This window comes from Periplaneta americana, chromosome 10 (assembly GCF_040183065.1).
Source record: "Periplaneta americana isolate PAMFEO1 chromosome 10, P.americana_PAMFEO1_priV1, whole genome shotgun sequence".
NCBI lineage: Eukaryota > Metazoa > Arthropoda > Insecta > Blattodea > Blattidae > Periplaneta > Periplaneta americana.
The window spans coordinates 86,799,477-86,817,712 of record NC_091126.1 but is presented as its reverse complement, the minus strand read 5'-3'; the positions used below and the strand labels follow the sequence as shown (position 1 = coordinate 86,817,712).

At 35.4% G+C, this 18,236-nt stretch overlaps 1 protein-coding gene across 2 annotated transcripts in view; it reads left to right on the top strand.

Moving 5' to 3' along the window:
* Positions 1-18,236, top strand: part of LOC138707863 (coatomer subunit alpha-like) — a 249,760-nt gene that overhangs the window by 214,817 nt on the left and 16,707 nt on the right. For both annotated transcript variants that reach the window (XM_069837851.1, XM_069837850.1), the window contains exons 14-15: positions 2,442-2,625; positions 16,978-17,183. In XM_069837851.1, coding sequence (XP_069693952.1) covers positions 2,442-2,625; positions 16,978-17,183 — 390 coding nt within the window. The remainder of the gene's footprint in view (positions 1-2,441; positions 2,626-16,977; positions 17,184-18,236) is intronic.

Genomic DNA, 18,236 nt, shown 5'->3' with positions numbered 1-18,236 from the left:
ATATATATATATATATATATATATATATTCTAATCTTTCTGTATAATCAAGTGCAGACCCTATCACCACACATGGTGAAACCCCGAAAATATTTCAACCAGTTCCCCTTCTGAGAATTTTGGCACATGTATATAGTGTTGTCAACCAGAAGAGGAAGGAAACATGTCCGTAAATTCTAAGTTAACATAGAATTCAATATAATCTGATATGCAGTCTAAAATTTAATTCTGTATCATCTTTGAACCATGAAAGAAAACATTTATTTTAATATAATTGTTTTAAATCTGTGACAAACACCTCGAAATTAATAAAGCAGACAGCTCCTTCAAATTTGGTAGTTTAATGAAGAGATCGGTTTGCCATGTGCCTAAGAAAAAGGCAAAATTTTATTTTCTCTAACATAATAGAGTGCAATTACAAGCTGAAGGGAAAGTCAATTCATTCACACATTTTCGTTGAATTGAACAGCAAACAGTTCAGCATTTATTCGGAAGCATCCACTATACTATACTTCGTTCCATAGGGTGCTATTCATAGACAATTCACTAGCCCTTCACTAGCCCACACTATGAGCATGCTAAACTATCCCCGGTTATCGACTGGTTACTTGTACAGGATTCATATCATATCACTAACACTGGTTTATGAATACGAAAAAACGTTAGTTCGTTGATCATCCACCGGAAGCCCACGCTAAGAATGTCTATGAATACGACCCATAATGTCTGACAGTAGAAGTAAACATTGCCAGCAGAGGAAGAGAGAAATAGGCCTATAATTGCTATGAAACAAATGGCAGAGATCTCATTTCACGCTTGCCTTGAAGTTGGGCGGAGGGTAGAACACTTCAGATCACCCAACTTCAAGTTAAGCATGGAATGAGAATAGCAATTATACTGCTCTCCTCCTCTGTAGCCAATGTTTACTTCTCCTTTCAAATATTATGGAACGAAGTGTAGTTACAGTCTAGTATATACAGTCACAAAGCTCAATACTTAGTAAATATGCATCCATAGATAGTTGCTAACCACTAGGATCGCTACTATTGCCTCATTACAGACAATGCAAAATAGAACCTGTACAGTCTGTTGTTCCTAGTACCCTCATAAACTCAAGCTTCGTGACTGTATATACTAGACTGTGATATAGTTCTGCTTTTTATGTAAATATTTTTTATATGCAGCATACTTTTCAAACGTTTTTCTGAACCTTCCTGTTTATATATAGAACGAGTTATGATTCTGAAATCACTTAATTCTCCTTTGTTACACATTGTGCTTCAAACAGTAAACAGTAAGCAAGGCCAACAGGATAGGATTGCAAATTCAAATTGTTTATAGCCATTTGAAATATGAATACAAAAAATTTTGCTTCATATTATAAGATATCTCCATATTTGTTTACGTTTTTTTAGTAACTGAGAATACGAAATTATTGCTGGGAAATCCAGAAATAGCCACCGGCATAGCTCTGTCGACTAAGGCGCTTGCCTACCTGTGCTCGGGCGTGGGTTCGATTCCCGCTTGGGCTGATTACCTGGTTGGGTTTTTTCCGAGATTTTCCCCAACTGCAAGATAAATGTCAGGTAATCTATGATCTCATCTAGCCAAAATATATCATCTCACTATCACCAATCTCATCGATGCTAAATAACCTCGTAGTTGATACAGCGCCATTAAATTACCAAGTAAAAAAATCCAGAAATTAAAATGTCATTCATATCTTAATTTTTCCACCACATAAGTGAATTCTTAATTAATTACAAACAAACGTTATTTATCTGATTCACAGTACTTGCTTAGCACTTTTGAAAGTTAATAAACATATTTGTTTTATTTTTTTAATTCTGTGTAAAAACAAAACAACTTGCTTTACACTTTTTAGAAATACTACAAACTGCACAAGCATCCACAAGTTAACTGACTAGTTAATGGACTGGTACTCGACACTAGTTAATGAATGGACTGGTACTCCACCCTCTTAATTATTATGCGATATTCAGTGAAAATTTTAGCATTTCTTTTAAAATTTCTTCTCTTCCAAGATTTGAATAAGGGGAAAATTGCTCTTTATATGTTGTCATAATCATCAGGATAGAAATGAAAATTTCTTATGATTCTTTACTTTAGTTTCTTGATTCTTTTTAACTCCTCTGTTGACCCAAGGTGTCCTGTCATACTTCAAATGATAAATGTGATGCATTACTCAAGAACCTATGCAGACACGAATTACAGACTCGGTCAGAAAATAAGAAAAAGTTGAAGATTCATTCAGCAGTTAAAATTATGTATTAAAATTATATTTTAGAAATATACTGATATTAACAGTATGAAGTGGCCCTTCACCTACTGCACTTAAATGTCATTAATGTTGGACATTAGATAACATTTACATGCAGTCTAGGAGTTATTCTCAACATCTGTATGTGGACATTTTCTTAGGGATTCTTCGAGGGAGCAGCAATGTCTAGAGGAAAGACCAGTGTGAGCACAGCTCTTGCCCCTGAGGCTGTGGAAGATAGCGGGACAGAAGGCTGGGGCGTTGATACAGAACTTGGACTGGATGAAGATGGCCTTGGTGCTGATGAGGAACGTGAGCTGGGCAGTGGTGGAGCTGACACAGAAGGTTAGGAAGCACTTGAGTTTTGTTTCAATGCAATATTATATGAATGCAGTTCTCGTTAACTATAGACATATTAAGATATCTGCATAGAGTCATTCATTTACTAATTTTGCTGGAGTGTGAGAAAGCGATCATGTAGTTGGCTATTAAACTGTTAGATGTCATTAGTGTGTGAAACTCTATCACTCGCTACTAAACTTAGAGCAAGTGATCCTCAAAATGAGTGAAAAACCCTCGTGACATTTATGCCAGTAAACATGGATGGGAAAACTATACTAGTTTGCACCTTTTGAGGTGACTAAGCAGGAAGTGACAACATGTTGCTGTCAGTATAGGCTCAGTTGCCATATTGTCATGGCATGAGTTCAAATTGAGTTAAGTACTTTGCAGTTTTCACCAGAATATTTAATGTACGTATATGTCGGAGTATTTGAAATGCTTGCAATTTACACTTTACTCTCACAATAACAGTGGCAATGCTACAACACACGAAAGCAACTACATATAAACACATGTGGCCTGGCGCCATAAGTTTGGCAACATTATCCCACCAAACAAAAGAACATCGTACCATGCTTGGTTGACGTATTGCCAGTTTTTCGCTGGCAGACTAATTTTTTCATTATAAACACCAGTGTAAAGTTACGTTCTCATTCACTGTGACAACGCTGTACAAGCTACCCCGCTAGCCCACACTCACCCCTCGCCTATAGAACTACTTCCTGTTTCATCACTTTAAAACATGGAAACTAGTATAAACAGGTTGTGAAGCCTAAACTAGCCATGAATACAAGTTAAACAAGCCATTAGAACTCAGAAGTGATGTGTAGGAAAATGTATTACAGAACGAACATACCATAAATCATTATTGGTATTTAATTTCGTTGCTCGTATTATTTATATTTTCTAACCAATGGTTTTAATTCTTGTATTATTTATATTTTTGATCCAAAGACACAATTTAATATAGAAAATATGTAAGCTTCATGTAGTGTACAAGATGAAAAATGTACCTGTACATTCAATTTTCTTTGATAATACATCATTTTAAATATAAGAAGAAAGTAATATTGGACACAAAATATAATAAATAGAATTACAAGTTAGAACGAACATAAAAACATAAATATTTTATTAATTTTGTGTGTTCAGCCAAAGGTCCTGAGATTGATACCCGGTCCTGGAACAATTTTTCCCTTGAAATTATTCAAGTCTGCTTCACAGGGAGCTATACCTGAAAGCCAGATTTGCATAATATATATGTCACTGTAGGTACGTTAACAGAAAACCACAATTCAAGTCACACAGAGTTTGTGTGCACTCAAAGTTGGGTTCCTGGCATCTTGTCAGTCCACTTGAGGTGTGTGGATATAAAGGGAAAAATTGAGATGGTGTAGGAGTAGTTCCTGGGTACCTCAGTCGGTAGAGCTTTGGTGCATTCAGCCAAAGGTCCCGGGATTGATACCCAGCCCTGAAACAATTTTTCCCTTGAAATTTTTCAGGTCTGCTTTACAGGGAGCTATACCTGAAAGCCAGATTTGCATATTATTCTATTAGTTTAGCCTTCATTATCCCACAAAACATACTTAACTTACTAGGTCACAGAAAAATTACTGTAGGCTGTGTGTACGTCCGAGTAAAAATTTAAAGATACCCTTTTACTTTCTGCAAATCTCCTTCCACGCGAGGACAGTTCGCCCATCAACATGGTTTAGAGTGCTCTTTGCTGTAAGGAAATGCCCTCCATTGTGGGATCTTTGAATGATTACAAGTGAGCGAAAAATTTGCATTGCAGTGCACTAATCTGGACCAAAATAACACAGAGAGATATTGTGCCTATTTTTGAAAATATTTGTGTTCCTTAAAATTGAAATTTAAATTAAATCATTCATGGTGTAAAGTTCTTAGAGTTAAATTTCATTAGGACAGACATAGTTCAAAAAAAGAATTTCACTACAGAGAGAAAATTGATTGGCTAAGTAATTCCCTGTGCTCTAATGTTCAGTGTCATTAGAAAGCGAGACTGACCAATAATTTTTATCGTAAGATACAATTTCTCAAGCTCAGTCATAATATTTATAATTTCTTTCCCCTGAAATTACAATTACTTAACCACTTTAGTGTCCTCTTTAGTAGTATTAGTTAATAGTTTCTTTCTTGTTATAGAAATAGATTACACAGCTACATTTCTAAATTTTACCATCACTTTTATTTTTGTATTATACAGAGGAGGTGCCTGAAGATTAGCAACATAGCCCAAGACACATTGTAGTTTAACATTTCTTTATGTGGGAATGGTTGTTTTAGTCCAAATGGTCGCATTGTTGTAGATATCACGATTTGCTATGTGGTGCTATGTTTTTGATTCAGTCATGTAGGTTCATGGTCAGGTGAAGTACCACTGGAACGCCTTTTCACCCCTCCTCCCTCGAATAGCATACTACACCTCCTCAGACTAATGCCATCTGCATGTGAGTCACAAAAATATATCCTGCTGCACCAATTTAGTACATAATATTGAAATAATAATGATTAATGTTGAAATGGAAAGTGATGGTGAAATTATGGAGAGAAACGTTAGAACTCCGAGAATGAAAATTAGCTCTTTGTTTATAATATATCATCTACTCACCGTTTCTCGATTTGTAAATGTTGATTATTACATAGTCACGTTTTAGTGTGTTAGTGTCCTTATGTACACAAAGTTACACAACTGTCTGTGATCTGAAAAGGAAAGAAGTTTCAATATAGATATTTCAAACTAAAATCTGATCCAACCAACCTTGTTCCTGATGTAAACAAAGAGGAGGGGCAGTCACCTTGTACAGTTGTCAAAAGAAAAAGTGGCCGCTCTCCTGAAACAAAGTTCCTTTTGGGTATCTTCGCTACAATTCGGAGACAGGCGATGTTACATGTTGTTGGACCACGTTGCCTGATATCTACAGTTATAATTGAAGTATTCTGTGTGTTATTTGATAGCGTAATGGTAGCGTTCAGGCCTCTTATTCGTGAGGTCCTGCGTTCGACTACAACCTCGTGCTTTTTATGTTCTTGTTTGTTCTGTTTTTGAGAGAGACAAACTATATATAATGGCTCCTTTCTCTTTTACGATTATTTTAGTAATTAACAGCAGGTTCATTAATATATTATGCCATGACTTTATCATTATGATATTGTGGCTGCAAATGGAAAGAAAAAAGATTTTATTCTCAATAAAAATATCTTTCGTGGCATAAACAAAACAAATTTACTGGCATCTGCCTTAAAACATTCAAACAATTAAGTGTTCAAAAAACAAAACAAAAAGCCACAATTCAATATTTAGGCTATCTTCCTCTTATCTCGATCATCTTGCAGTCGAGTGGGCATGGAATCGACTAGTCTTTGCAAATAGCGACTGTTCTTAGACACGATATTCCAGGCATTCTGAACATACATACATAAGTGTTCTGTCCATGGGCAGGTCTTTCATTGCAAACCCAGCAATCTCCAATCTTTCCTATTTTCTGCCTTCCTCTTAAGGCCCATTCACAATGAAAATTAAACATAACCGTAACATAAACACAGAAGTTTGCGCCCAGGCTACCAAATGGGATCATTCACAATGATTCACATAAGCATTGACATAAACATTACCGTAAGGCATTAACATGAAAGTTTGCAAACTCCAAACTTTCATGCTTATGTTTACGTGATTTGCAAACAGAACACAATCGTGGAGTGCTGAAGTATACAACAGAATGAGGAAATGGCGTCGTTGTTATGTTTCCGTGGTTACCAAGTATGTTTGCGGTTATGTTTATGTTCCCATCGTGAATGATGGTATGACTTCTTGATTTTACCGTAACGTTTATATTCTTATGTTAACGCTTACATTATGTCTAATTTTCATTGTGAATGAGCCTTTAGTCTCCACATATGATCCACATATCCTAATGTCGTCTCTTATTCTTTTCAACCAGAGACCCAACCAATTCCTTTTTCTTTTTCTAATCAGTTTCAGCATCATTCTTTCTTCACTCACTTTTTGAAACGCAGTTTTATTTCTTATTCTGTCTGTCCACTTCACACGCACTGTTCTTCTCCACATCCCATTTCAAATGCTTCAATTCGTTTCTCTTCATTTCGTCGTAATGTCCATGTTCCTTCTCCATACACTGCCTCACTCCACACAAAGCACTTCACTAGTCTCTTCCTTAGTTCTTTTTCCAAAGGTCGGCAGAAGATCCTTCTTCTTCTATTAAAAGCTTCCTTTGTTCATGTTTGTAGTTTTTCTTGGGAAGGATAGGCCTAAATGCGGTAACATCCCATTGCTTTCTGCACACCACTATCTCTTTCGCATCGTATTAAATTCCAGGGGGCCCAAGCGTAGAGATGAGGAGAGTGGATTTGACTAATTGGGCCCTCCAGACTTCACCGAAAATCATGGCAAGTGTTAAATATTAATTCTATCAGGATGTTTGACCCGATCAGAGACCGGGAAATCTTAATTAGCCTTTGCCCCCCGCATCCTGGACTAGCTTCTACGAATCATCAGAAAATCTTACAGTGTGATTGGGCCAATTTTTCCGAAATTGTTTCCACACTTTTGCCCTCATAGCTCAGGGGACGAACATCGGAATTCAGATGTCAACGTCTCAGGTCCAATTTCTCGTTACTCCTTTTCATTTTATTGTGGTTCAAGACAGTATAATGTAATAATACAAAAAGAAAAACTAATACCAGTATTATGCAACTGGATTTTTCCAAACCTAATATTAAATTTATGTTATTTATATCGCTAAAGAACGATTACAATATAAATAACGTGAATATTATTTATACAGTATCACTGAAGAACGATAACAGAATATAAATGATAAATATCGGTTTGTTTAATTAATATAAGATATTATATAATACGTATTTAATTATCTAAATAAAATAACCTATTTTACAAAGAATATTATTCATATCGGAATTTCACAGATTTATTACAGATGTAACTCACACATGTAAGGTCAATTAAACAGTGTTCATGGGTTAGATAATAAACATACAATATGTATAAAACACAGTTGTATGAACACTTTACAGATGATGATAATTAAGATTGATAAAATTCAGACATGTTTCGGAGGGTGCCCCTCCATCTTCAGTGACATTACCACGACGCTGGTTCAGGTGTTCGACCGCGATGTATCGTGGCTTAAAGGAGAGTCTCCTTTAAGCCACGATACATCGCTGTCGAACACCTGAACCAGCGTCGTGGTAATGTCACTGAAGATGGAGGATGTATCGTGGCTTAAAAGAGAGTCTCCTTTAAGCCATGATACATCGCAGTCGAACACCTGAACCAGCGTCGTGGTAATGTCACTGAAGATGGAGGATGTATCGTGGCTTAAAAGAGAGTCTCCTTTAAGCCATGATACATCGCGGTCGAACACCTGAACCAGCGTCGTGGTAATGCCACTGAAGATGGAGGGGCACCCTCCAAAACATGTCTGAATTTTACCAGTCTTAATTATCATCATTTGTAAAGTGTTCATACAACTGTGTTTTTTATATATTGTATGTTTATTATTATTACAGATGTATTTAAGAAATTGTACAAGAATAGTAATTAGTAACAGTGTCCTATTTATTTGTAACTTTTAAAAGTGTGGTTACTATGTTGAAGTGTATGTGTTGTAACGGATGCTTGATTTGTTATGTATGTGAGTCAGTTATGGGATGCTTGATGTCGTCGCAATGTCGTAATTATAGTTTGATTGTGTTTGTGTGACTATTGTGTATTAATTTATGATGTATGGTACGGAAAGCTGCATATTTGTGTTATAGAAGTGTTACGTATGTGTGTTGTTAATGTTTTTGTATGTTTCAAATTGATACCTGGTATTTGTTTTGCAATCACAATGCCTAATTTACGGATTGTTTATGTTTTGTTTACATCGCGTAAGCAGATTTAATTTTCTTTTCCATTTCTCTTTATGCTTATCTTTTTTTGTGTATAAAACTATAGCCCTAACATACATATGTAATATAGGGCTAACCCCCATTGGAGATACAATAATAATAATTATTATTCATATCGTTATAAAACAATAACAGAATACAAATGATGACTTGAATTTTATTCATATCTCTAAAAAACGATAACAAAATATAAATAACGTGATATCCATAAAGAACGATAACTGAATATAAATGATAATTTGAATATCATTTACATCGCTAAAGAACGATTAAAAAATAAAATGGAAACTTGAAGAAGGCCCGAACCCACAACCTTTGAATCATTAAACAAGCACTCTACCGCTGGTCTACGAGGCGCAGATATGGAACACTTTCAAAGTTCCGGAACTGCTTGTACAAGCACATGCATCGTGTAACATCGCCGTGACCCGAAGTGGACTTTGAAAATATTCGCTGTTCACGAGTGCGGCCACTTTTTTTTTTTTTTGACAACTTTACGCACTTCATTCTTGAAGATAAGAACTATTTACGTAAATCTAACTGACATGCATCCACAATAAATAGTTCCATGATTAATCGTATGTATGTGCAATATAGAATGAAAAAAATCAGAGAAGAATTACATTCTGCATTTAACCAATTAATTTACCAATTACGAAACATAATTACTAATTAATTTAAAGAATTGTTAATGAATGAACGTTATTGATTGAGAATTGCAATCATGTAGGTACTGTACTGTACATAAATTCAATAAAAATGTCGAACACAATGGTCACAGTTTTATCATATGACTAAACAATCACTATATGGATTGACGTAACAGAAGTCATTTGTTTTGCATTATAGGCAGTGAGGATGCTTTGACTGAAGTAGCACAGTATTATCCCCTATTAGTCCACACCTGTGAAGTAACGGTTAGCGCGTCTGGCCTTGAGACCAGGTGGCCCGGGTTCGATTCCCAGTCTGGCAAGTTACCTGGTTGAGGTTTTTTCTAGGGTTTTCCCTCAACCCAATATGAGCAAATACTGAGTAACTTCTGGTGTTGGACCCCAGACTCATTTCACCGGCATTATCGCTTTCATCTCATTCAGACTCTAAATAACCTAAGATGTTGATAAAGCATCGTAAAATAATCTACTAAAATAAAAAGTAAAAAATCATTCCCTATTCATTTATGTTTCTCAGCACGACTTACCCCTCATAGACTATAATCTGTTCCCTGACACCATAGAACAATGGGCTGGACCATCCTATTAATGTGGTCAAGCTTATGATGGGGATAACTTTGTAAAGTGTAGAGAAACGAATAGTTTTACTTTATTTTCAGTCATTAAATGACTAGAATCTGGAGTTAACTGTTAAAAATATTGAGAAAGAAATGGGTGATCTTTTAGGGGTAGCTAATAGTAATATGCATAATGCAAGGATGGAGTTCAAAAAGAGAGGTGTCATAACAACACTGGGAAAGAAATTATATATCAGAGAACTTTGTGAAAAATATAACTATTTTGTGACAAGTGGCACGAGTTTGTCTTAGTCATGAACCACATACAATAAACATAGCATAGTGTTTAAATCATGGAACTCCGATTCTGAATTGCCAATTTTTTTTTAACATTAACATTGCCTCGACTAATGTTATACATTGGATTTAAATTTACTATAAGATACAGGAAAACATTATTAATATACAGAGACATTAATACAGTATAATGTGGAGATGTAGTTTACTTGATCAGATCAAAACTTTCTGCAATAAAATAGAAAAACAAATTTTTGTTAGATGAAACATGTATTAAATGAAGGTTATGCTACTTCAGCAGCTTGGGATGATAGGTCAGTGAAAAGTAAAATTGGTAGCAGAGAACCTACTGGAAAATTTAGAAGGCTTATTAACTTATTATTGTGCATCTTGGGAGCAAATCAGACTTTGTGGATGATTTTTTCATTTTGGTAGGTTATTTATAATGCTTTATCAACATCTTAGCTTATTTAGCATCTGAATGAGATGGACGTGATAATGCCGGTGAAATGAGTTCGAGGTCCAGCACCGAAAGTTACCCAGCATTTGCTCATATTGGGTTGAGGAAAAACCCCGGAAAAAACCTCAACCAGGTAACTTGCTCCAAATGGGAATCGAACCCGGGCCACCTGGTTTTGCGGCCAGATGTGCTAACCATTACTCCACAGGTGTGGTCTTTGTGGATGATGATCCATAAATGTTTGAATAAAAAATATACTCGGAATTATCACTAAAATAATAACCGGCCAAAAATTACTTTACTTTTGTATTTTTGAAGATTTGAAAATTTCTGAGTTTCTTTTTCTTGCAGTATTATAATCCTTCTCTCCAAGTCAATTCTTTGTGAAAGGGAAAGTCCAACAACGAAAACACAATATCACCACTCACATCCCTTGCTGCAAACTCACTGCTTCAGACTGAATGAGTAAGCCAGTCAGAATCAACTCTTCTCATGGTTTCTATTTGTTAAGAAATGCGCGAAGAAGCCAGCTTTCTTATTGATTAGCCATTATTGTCATTGTCATTGTCATGATTATCCAGGAGGAGAGTTCACTATAGCCTACTTGTTCCCAATGATTTGAGACGTAAGGTCACGAGTTATCACTGTAGTAACTTAAGTGTGTGATCTGTAGTGTACAGTGACTCTACTGTGTTATGCTGCTGAAACTGATTAGAAAGAGAAAAAGGAATTGGTTGGGTCTCTGGTTGAAAAGAATAAGAGACGACATTAGGATATGTGGATCATATGCGGAGACTAAAGGCTCATTCACAATGAAAATTAGACATAATGTAAGCGTTAACATAAGAATATAAACGTTACAGTAAAATCAAGAAGTCATACCATCATTCACGATGGGAACATAAACATAACCGCAAACATACTTGGTAACCATGGAAACAAAACGACTCCATTTCCTCATTCTGTTGTATACTTCAGCGCTCCACGATTGTGTTCTGTTTGCAAATCACGTAAACATAAGCATGAAAGTTTGGAGTTTGCAAACTTTCATGTTAACGTCTTACGGTAATGTTTATGTCAATGCTTATGTGAATCATTGTGAATGATCCCATTTGGTAGCCTGGGCGCAAACTTCTGTGTTTATGTTACGGTTATGTTTAATTTTCATTGTGAATGGGCCTTAAGAGGAAGGCAGAAAATAGGAAAGATTGGAGATTGCTGGGTTTGCAATGAAAGACCTGCCCATGGACAGAACACTTATGTATGTATGTTCAGAATGCCTGGAATATCGTGTCTAAGAACAGTCGCTATTTGCAAAGACTAGTCGATTCCATGCCCACTCGACTGCAAGATGATCGAGATAAGAGGAAGATAGCCTAAATATTGAATTGTGGCTTTTTGTTTTGTTTTTTGAACACTTAATTGTTTGAATGTTTTAAGGCAGATGCCAGTAAATTTGTTTTGTTTATGCCACGAAAGATATTTTTTTGAGAATAAAATCTTTTTTCTTTCCATTTGCAGCCACAATATCATAATGATAAAGTCATGGCATAATATATTAATGAACCTGCTGTTAATTACTAAAATAATCGTAAAAGAGAAAGGAGCTTGAAACAAATCCTTATTATACAAAATTAAAGTTTAATTCTTTTTGTATAGAGATTGGTCGTGAAAAGTAAGTATGATTTTTAAATTGTCATTACTTGGTTAGTTAAAAATAAAATTTCACTTTTCTCATTGTACTTTTTAATTATATTTATACATACGTATCTATATCTATTAAAGAGGAATATGTGCAGCAAAAGAAATGGAAAATAATAGTGATGAATGTAATGTAGTTTTTAAGAATATTTTTTTTAAGACATGGCCATTTAAATTGTTCTTCAAATTTTATTTACGGCACATAATACCATCTTTCGTGGCATAAATTGTTTTACTTTTTTTCAGAGTTTGTTTTATTCTGATCCACAATTTTTAAATGCTCTCCACTGACAATTTTTTCAATTTATTGAAAAGAATTAATATTAGTGCTTTACGTTCAAAGTTGGTAAGACTGAAGTACTGCCATCTTGGATTTTTTAGTACGTCACTATATGTTGTGCCGAGTATAGTGAGTTCCAGAAACACCTGGGGGCTGGAAAAACACTAGATTTCAGCTGGTGATCACGTAATGGGGGAAAAATGTTGAAGTTGCATCTTAGTACCTCAAGATATGCTGTGCCAACAATAAGTGCAACCTGCAGCACTTCCTGTTGCTAGCAACACAAATTACATGTTCTTTACCATGGCCAGAGATGCAATCAGGTACAATGCTGAATTATATAAATTGTACAATGATAAAGATATAGTCACTTTTATCAAGCTTCAAAGACTGGAATGGGCTGGTCACGTATACAGGATGGATGACCACATGGTACCTAAGAGAATACTTGAAGGAAGAATAGAGGAAGAATATATGGCGTAAGACCTAAGGGTAGACCAAAAAATAGATGGATTGATTCGGTGAATGAGGATGCAAGGGTCTTGTTGGAGACAGCAGCTTGGAGGCGAACAGCAAAGGATAGAGAAGAATAGAGGAAAAGGATAGAGGAGGCCAAGACTCGATTGTGGGCTGTGGTGCCATAGTAGAAAAAGAAGATGGCCAGAGATGCAATTGACTTGAACATAGTCATCTCAGCTTCAAGAGCCGGGATACCACATTTTTTTTTTTTTTAAGGAGACCAGGCTTTCTCTGAAAATCCGCTACTGAACTAGAGATCTAAATCACCTATGAGACAGGCCAAACTTCTTATTGGGGCACAAAGACCTTACTTAATTAAACAACTTCTATCTCTAGAAAAGAAATGCTTAAGATGGTCGACTGGACATTGTCATTTGAATAAGTTTATGTATTATGTTGGGTTTTATCAATTGCCCAACTTGCAGGAAAAGTGGGATGGATATTGAGTCATCGCCTTACTTCTGCTGGACTGTCAGGTTTAAGCCACATCAGGGATCAGTATCTCGAAAGACACATGATGTTTACTGAGGAAATGCAGGAAATAAAACCCAGCAGCATCATCAAACTGGTCATTGCTGTTGAATCCTGGATTGATTTCTAGTCTATGAGGCACAGAATAGACCATTCGTGCCTAAGTGTTTTAATAGTTGTCTACGCTATTATTGAGGAAGAAGAAGATGAAATATTGCATGAACCTATGTACAGTGTTTGAAATCACACACACGTGTATTCTTTTAATCATGTGGTGCAGTTACAGACAATTTCTCCAAACTGGTGTTTACATCAGGAATAGATAGAGCTCATTCCCAGAGACAAGGTCCAAACGAAAAGGTCCAAATATATAAAAGGTCCATACAGGAAAGTCCAGCTACGTATTCGTCCATGATATTTAGTCCATAAACAAAAAGTCCAAAAGTAGAAATGTTCAAATTTAAAATGCCCAATAGACAAAAAAATCCAAAGTGCAAAAAAAGTCCAAAAGGAAAAATGGGCCATTATACAAAAATGTTTATTTAAAAAGGGAGCAAACGTATGAAAGCAATACCACGAGGAAAAAAACTCTAGACGGGAGTGTTTACAAGGTGACACACAAGTGATTAACTCACGAAAGCAATGTTTTTGTTGTTATGGAAATGAAAGACTTCGAAAATTCTTAGTACTTTGTAGTAAATCTCAATCATAATTTTGAAAAAGAAATTATGGAGTTCGTCCAATATGTGGATACTATATACATCAATAGTAGTCCAGCAAGAGGAAGGAGGAGAGCTGGTCTTCCTAAGTTCCCACCTGAAATGTGGAATGTTTATGAATTAGTGTTAAATGATCGCCAACGAACGAACAACACTATGGAGGGTTTCCCCTCTCAGTTTCAAAGATTAGTTATATCTCACCATGTAAGTATATATCAATTTATAGAACATTTAAAACAACAGCAGAATGAAATGGAAGTATTGGTGACACAATTATTAGGTGGATATGAGCAGAAAATACCTTCATTATCAAAATAAGTGGAAAATCTTGTAACCAGATACCAGTAATTCAAAGACGAGAATGATATACCTCGCTACTTAACAGCAATTTATTTCCGCCTAAAATTGCTTTCTGAACCACAACCTGAAGATGATGATCATCAAGGTGAACTTTAATGTATTTCTTCAGTGCTTTGTTATAACAATTCTGAATAAATTAACTGAACTAATTTAAGTACAGTTACCATAACACTGTTTAATCACTATTCATTAGTAATATATTTTTAGTAAATCTGGACATTTTACACAACTTCGTTCCAAGTGCACATTTTAGGCATTGGATCATATTCAAATTAAGGATTGGACCTTTTCAGATCTGGTCCATGACCAGTTTGGACTTTTTAATTTTGGACTCTATGTAATTGGACATTTTCTGAGTTTGGACATTTTACATAAATGGACGTTACCACATTATGGACATTTTCGTAATATGGACATTTCAGTATTGGACCATGTATCTGCTAACCACAGAGCTGGGTCCTCGAGTTGATGTCAGCTGGACTTATATTTTAATATTGTCCACACTGTTAGACTTAGGTGAAGTTATCTCCTTTATGGAAATACGAGGGAAGGGGATATGAAGGTAGAACTTCATGCTTTCATGACTTTGTCACTAGAATGATGTGGTGTGGTTGGCACCAAGTTCTGACTGCTTTTACCCCTGGAAAAGATTCAATACTCTTATTTAACAGAAGGCTGAGTAGAAGTAGTAACGAATCTCTGTGAGATCACCTTTTCTTTTATCCTTAAATAAGGATTTTCTTTAAAAGGAGGATTACATAAAATGGGAAAGAGAAGCTAAAATAACAAGTACTAACGTGTGTTATATATTAAACTTTATTTAATTAAATCTACAATTATTATTTACAAATATATAATAAATTTCATTATAATATTTTCTAACTCTTCAAATGGTGAGATACGAATATTTTTCCATTTGGTTGAACCCAAACCACACTGAAACTCGGCACCGAAAATTTCTTTTCCTTTTTCTTCTTCGTCTTCTTCTTTTTCTCCTCTTTCTTCAGTATTCATCATAAAGAAGTAGTTGACAAACCATGACCTTTTGTCAAATGTGATAGTGTTATTAGTGGATTAGCCTCGACATCCCTTATTATTTTCACTTTCCACCTTATAAAAGCAAGACCATAAAGAACTATAAAAAATAATGCTGTTGCGTGGTACCATGTTATTATCGATTGAGATGCACTATCGAATATGCTGGTACTGTTGATTATTTATAGTCGATTCGATATTTTGGACTTCATTATCACAAAATCTGCTTGAGAAGATTCCTCAAAAGCGGGATTTTCCTTAAACCGGTTTCCTTAAAATCAGGAATTAATTATATTATTCTTATGGTAATTGGCTGGGATTCACAAATTATTCCTTAAAAAACGGAAAGTATTTCTCAAAAGCGGGATTTTCCTTAAACCGGTTTCCTTAAAAGCAGGAAATAATTATTTTATTCTTATGGTAATTGGCTGGGACTTCACAGATTATTTCTTAAAAAACTGAAATGTTAAAACGAGGTTTTACTCTATCAGAGCCATTGTGGAAATTTTTTGCAATGAGGAAATTCCCGCCACCACCCAGAATTGAACCTAGGACAAACCAGTCTGTAGCCATTTGCCCTACTGACTGAGCTACCCAGCTGTAACAAGAATTGTTAAATAGGTTTATGCAAAATGAATGAAATATGCTGCACTGTTTATTCTAATATGAATATTAATTTGAAAAATTGTTGTTATTATTATTATTATTATTATTATTATTATTATTATTATTATTATTATTATTGTCCCACGCCGTGGCGTCGTGGTCTAAGGCATCCTGCCTAGGACTCGCATTACGGAATGCGCGCAGGTTCGAGTCCTCATGGGGGGAAGAAATTTTCTCATGAAATTTCGGCCAGTGTATGGGACCGGTGCCCACACAGCATCGTGATGCACTTGGGGAGCTACGATGGGTAGCGAAATCCGGTTGTGAATACCAGCTATAACGGCTGGGGGGGGATCATCGTGCTAACCACACGATACCTCCATTCTGGTTGGATGATCGTCCACCTCTGTTTCGACATGTGGGCGTGAGGCCAGCAGCCGGCTGGTTGGTCTAGGCCCTTCACAGGCTGTAGCGCCACGGATTATATTATTATTATTATTATTATTATTATTACTGTTATTATTATTATTATTATTATTATTATTATTATTATTATTATTATTATTATTATTATTATTATTACCCAACCTTCAAGATTCACCTGGACATTAAATGAAATAATAATATTGATATTATTGATATGCAGGGCATTAGTTTCTTAAACGTCAAGTTTGCACAAAAATTTGGTTATATACTTATTAATTTAGTTATTTATTTTTTGCAGGTGGTGGTTGGGATGTAGGAGATGAGGATATAGTTCTTCCTCCTGAACTAGAAAGCACGATTACACAAGGAGCAGAAGATGGATACTTCGTACCACCAACAAAGGGTCTCTCGCAGCTTCAGGTGTGGGTGAATAACTCGCAACTACCTGTGGATCATATCCTAGCTGGGTCATTCGAATCTGCTTTCAGATTGCTACATGAGCAAGTAAGTGACAGGAACATCACAATATTCTGAATGTATATTTCTAGGTACAGTGTTGTTACATGATCATGAGCATAATAACATTTATAACTATATAATATATTTTTAACATTTAAGTTCTTTTAGGCAGCGAAGATAAACTATCTTATCTCGGACTGACCATGGTACTTGTGTTTAAAATCTGTTCTTTTAATTCATGTTCAATTCATGCAACTGGTCAGATAAATGCATTTGAGGACCCAAATTTATTAAATTAATTATATAGTTATCTTCATGGTCTCATGTGAAAACATAAGCTTTGGCCAAAGATGTGGTCGTGGAGCACTGTTTGGGACTTATGCTCCAAGGTTATACTCAAGTGTGGAGTAAATCCTGCTTCGGCTGAATATTTGGTTGGTGCATTTTCTGAATTATTCTCCAACTGTCTGGCGAATGTCAGGTAATACAATGGCCAATCCTCAGAGTAATCTTATTAATATATCATCTTTCTATTGCCATTTCCATTGATAGTAGACTACCATGTATAGTAGTTGGTATGGCATCATTAACTAACTCTGTGGTTTCCAACCTTTTGAGTGTTCCTACTTCATGTTGGTGGACTCCCAAAAATATTTTGCATAATTTAGGCCCCTAAATATGTTTTACTCATTACATATTTTCATAATGTAGTGAATTAAGTATCCTTAATGAATTGGTAGCGATATTAAATTTTAGTTTTAGCTTTTGAATAAAATTTCAACCTGAAAACACACAAATACGAAGTTGTATCACCTTTTCACGAGAAAATGAAATTAGTTTCTTAGACTTGCCGTAAGGTTGTTATTGGGATGGTTAATATTGCCTTGTAGCTGGCAGTTTTGACAAGGCTGGTTTAATTGTAGATACTCTTAAATTGCAAGTTTAGCTCAACATTAAATTTTCATCTGTATTAATTCTTCATGGAGACCAACAGAAAATGTATACTGGACACAAGTATGTTGATGCAAATGACATTTAGGTGTTGTGTTGTAGATCGGAAAACATGGTGATACATGGGTGAATACAGATAAGATTGCA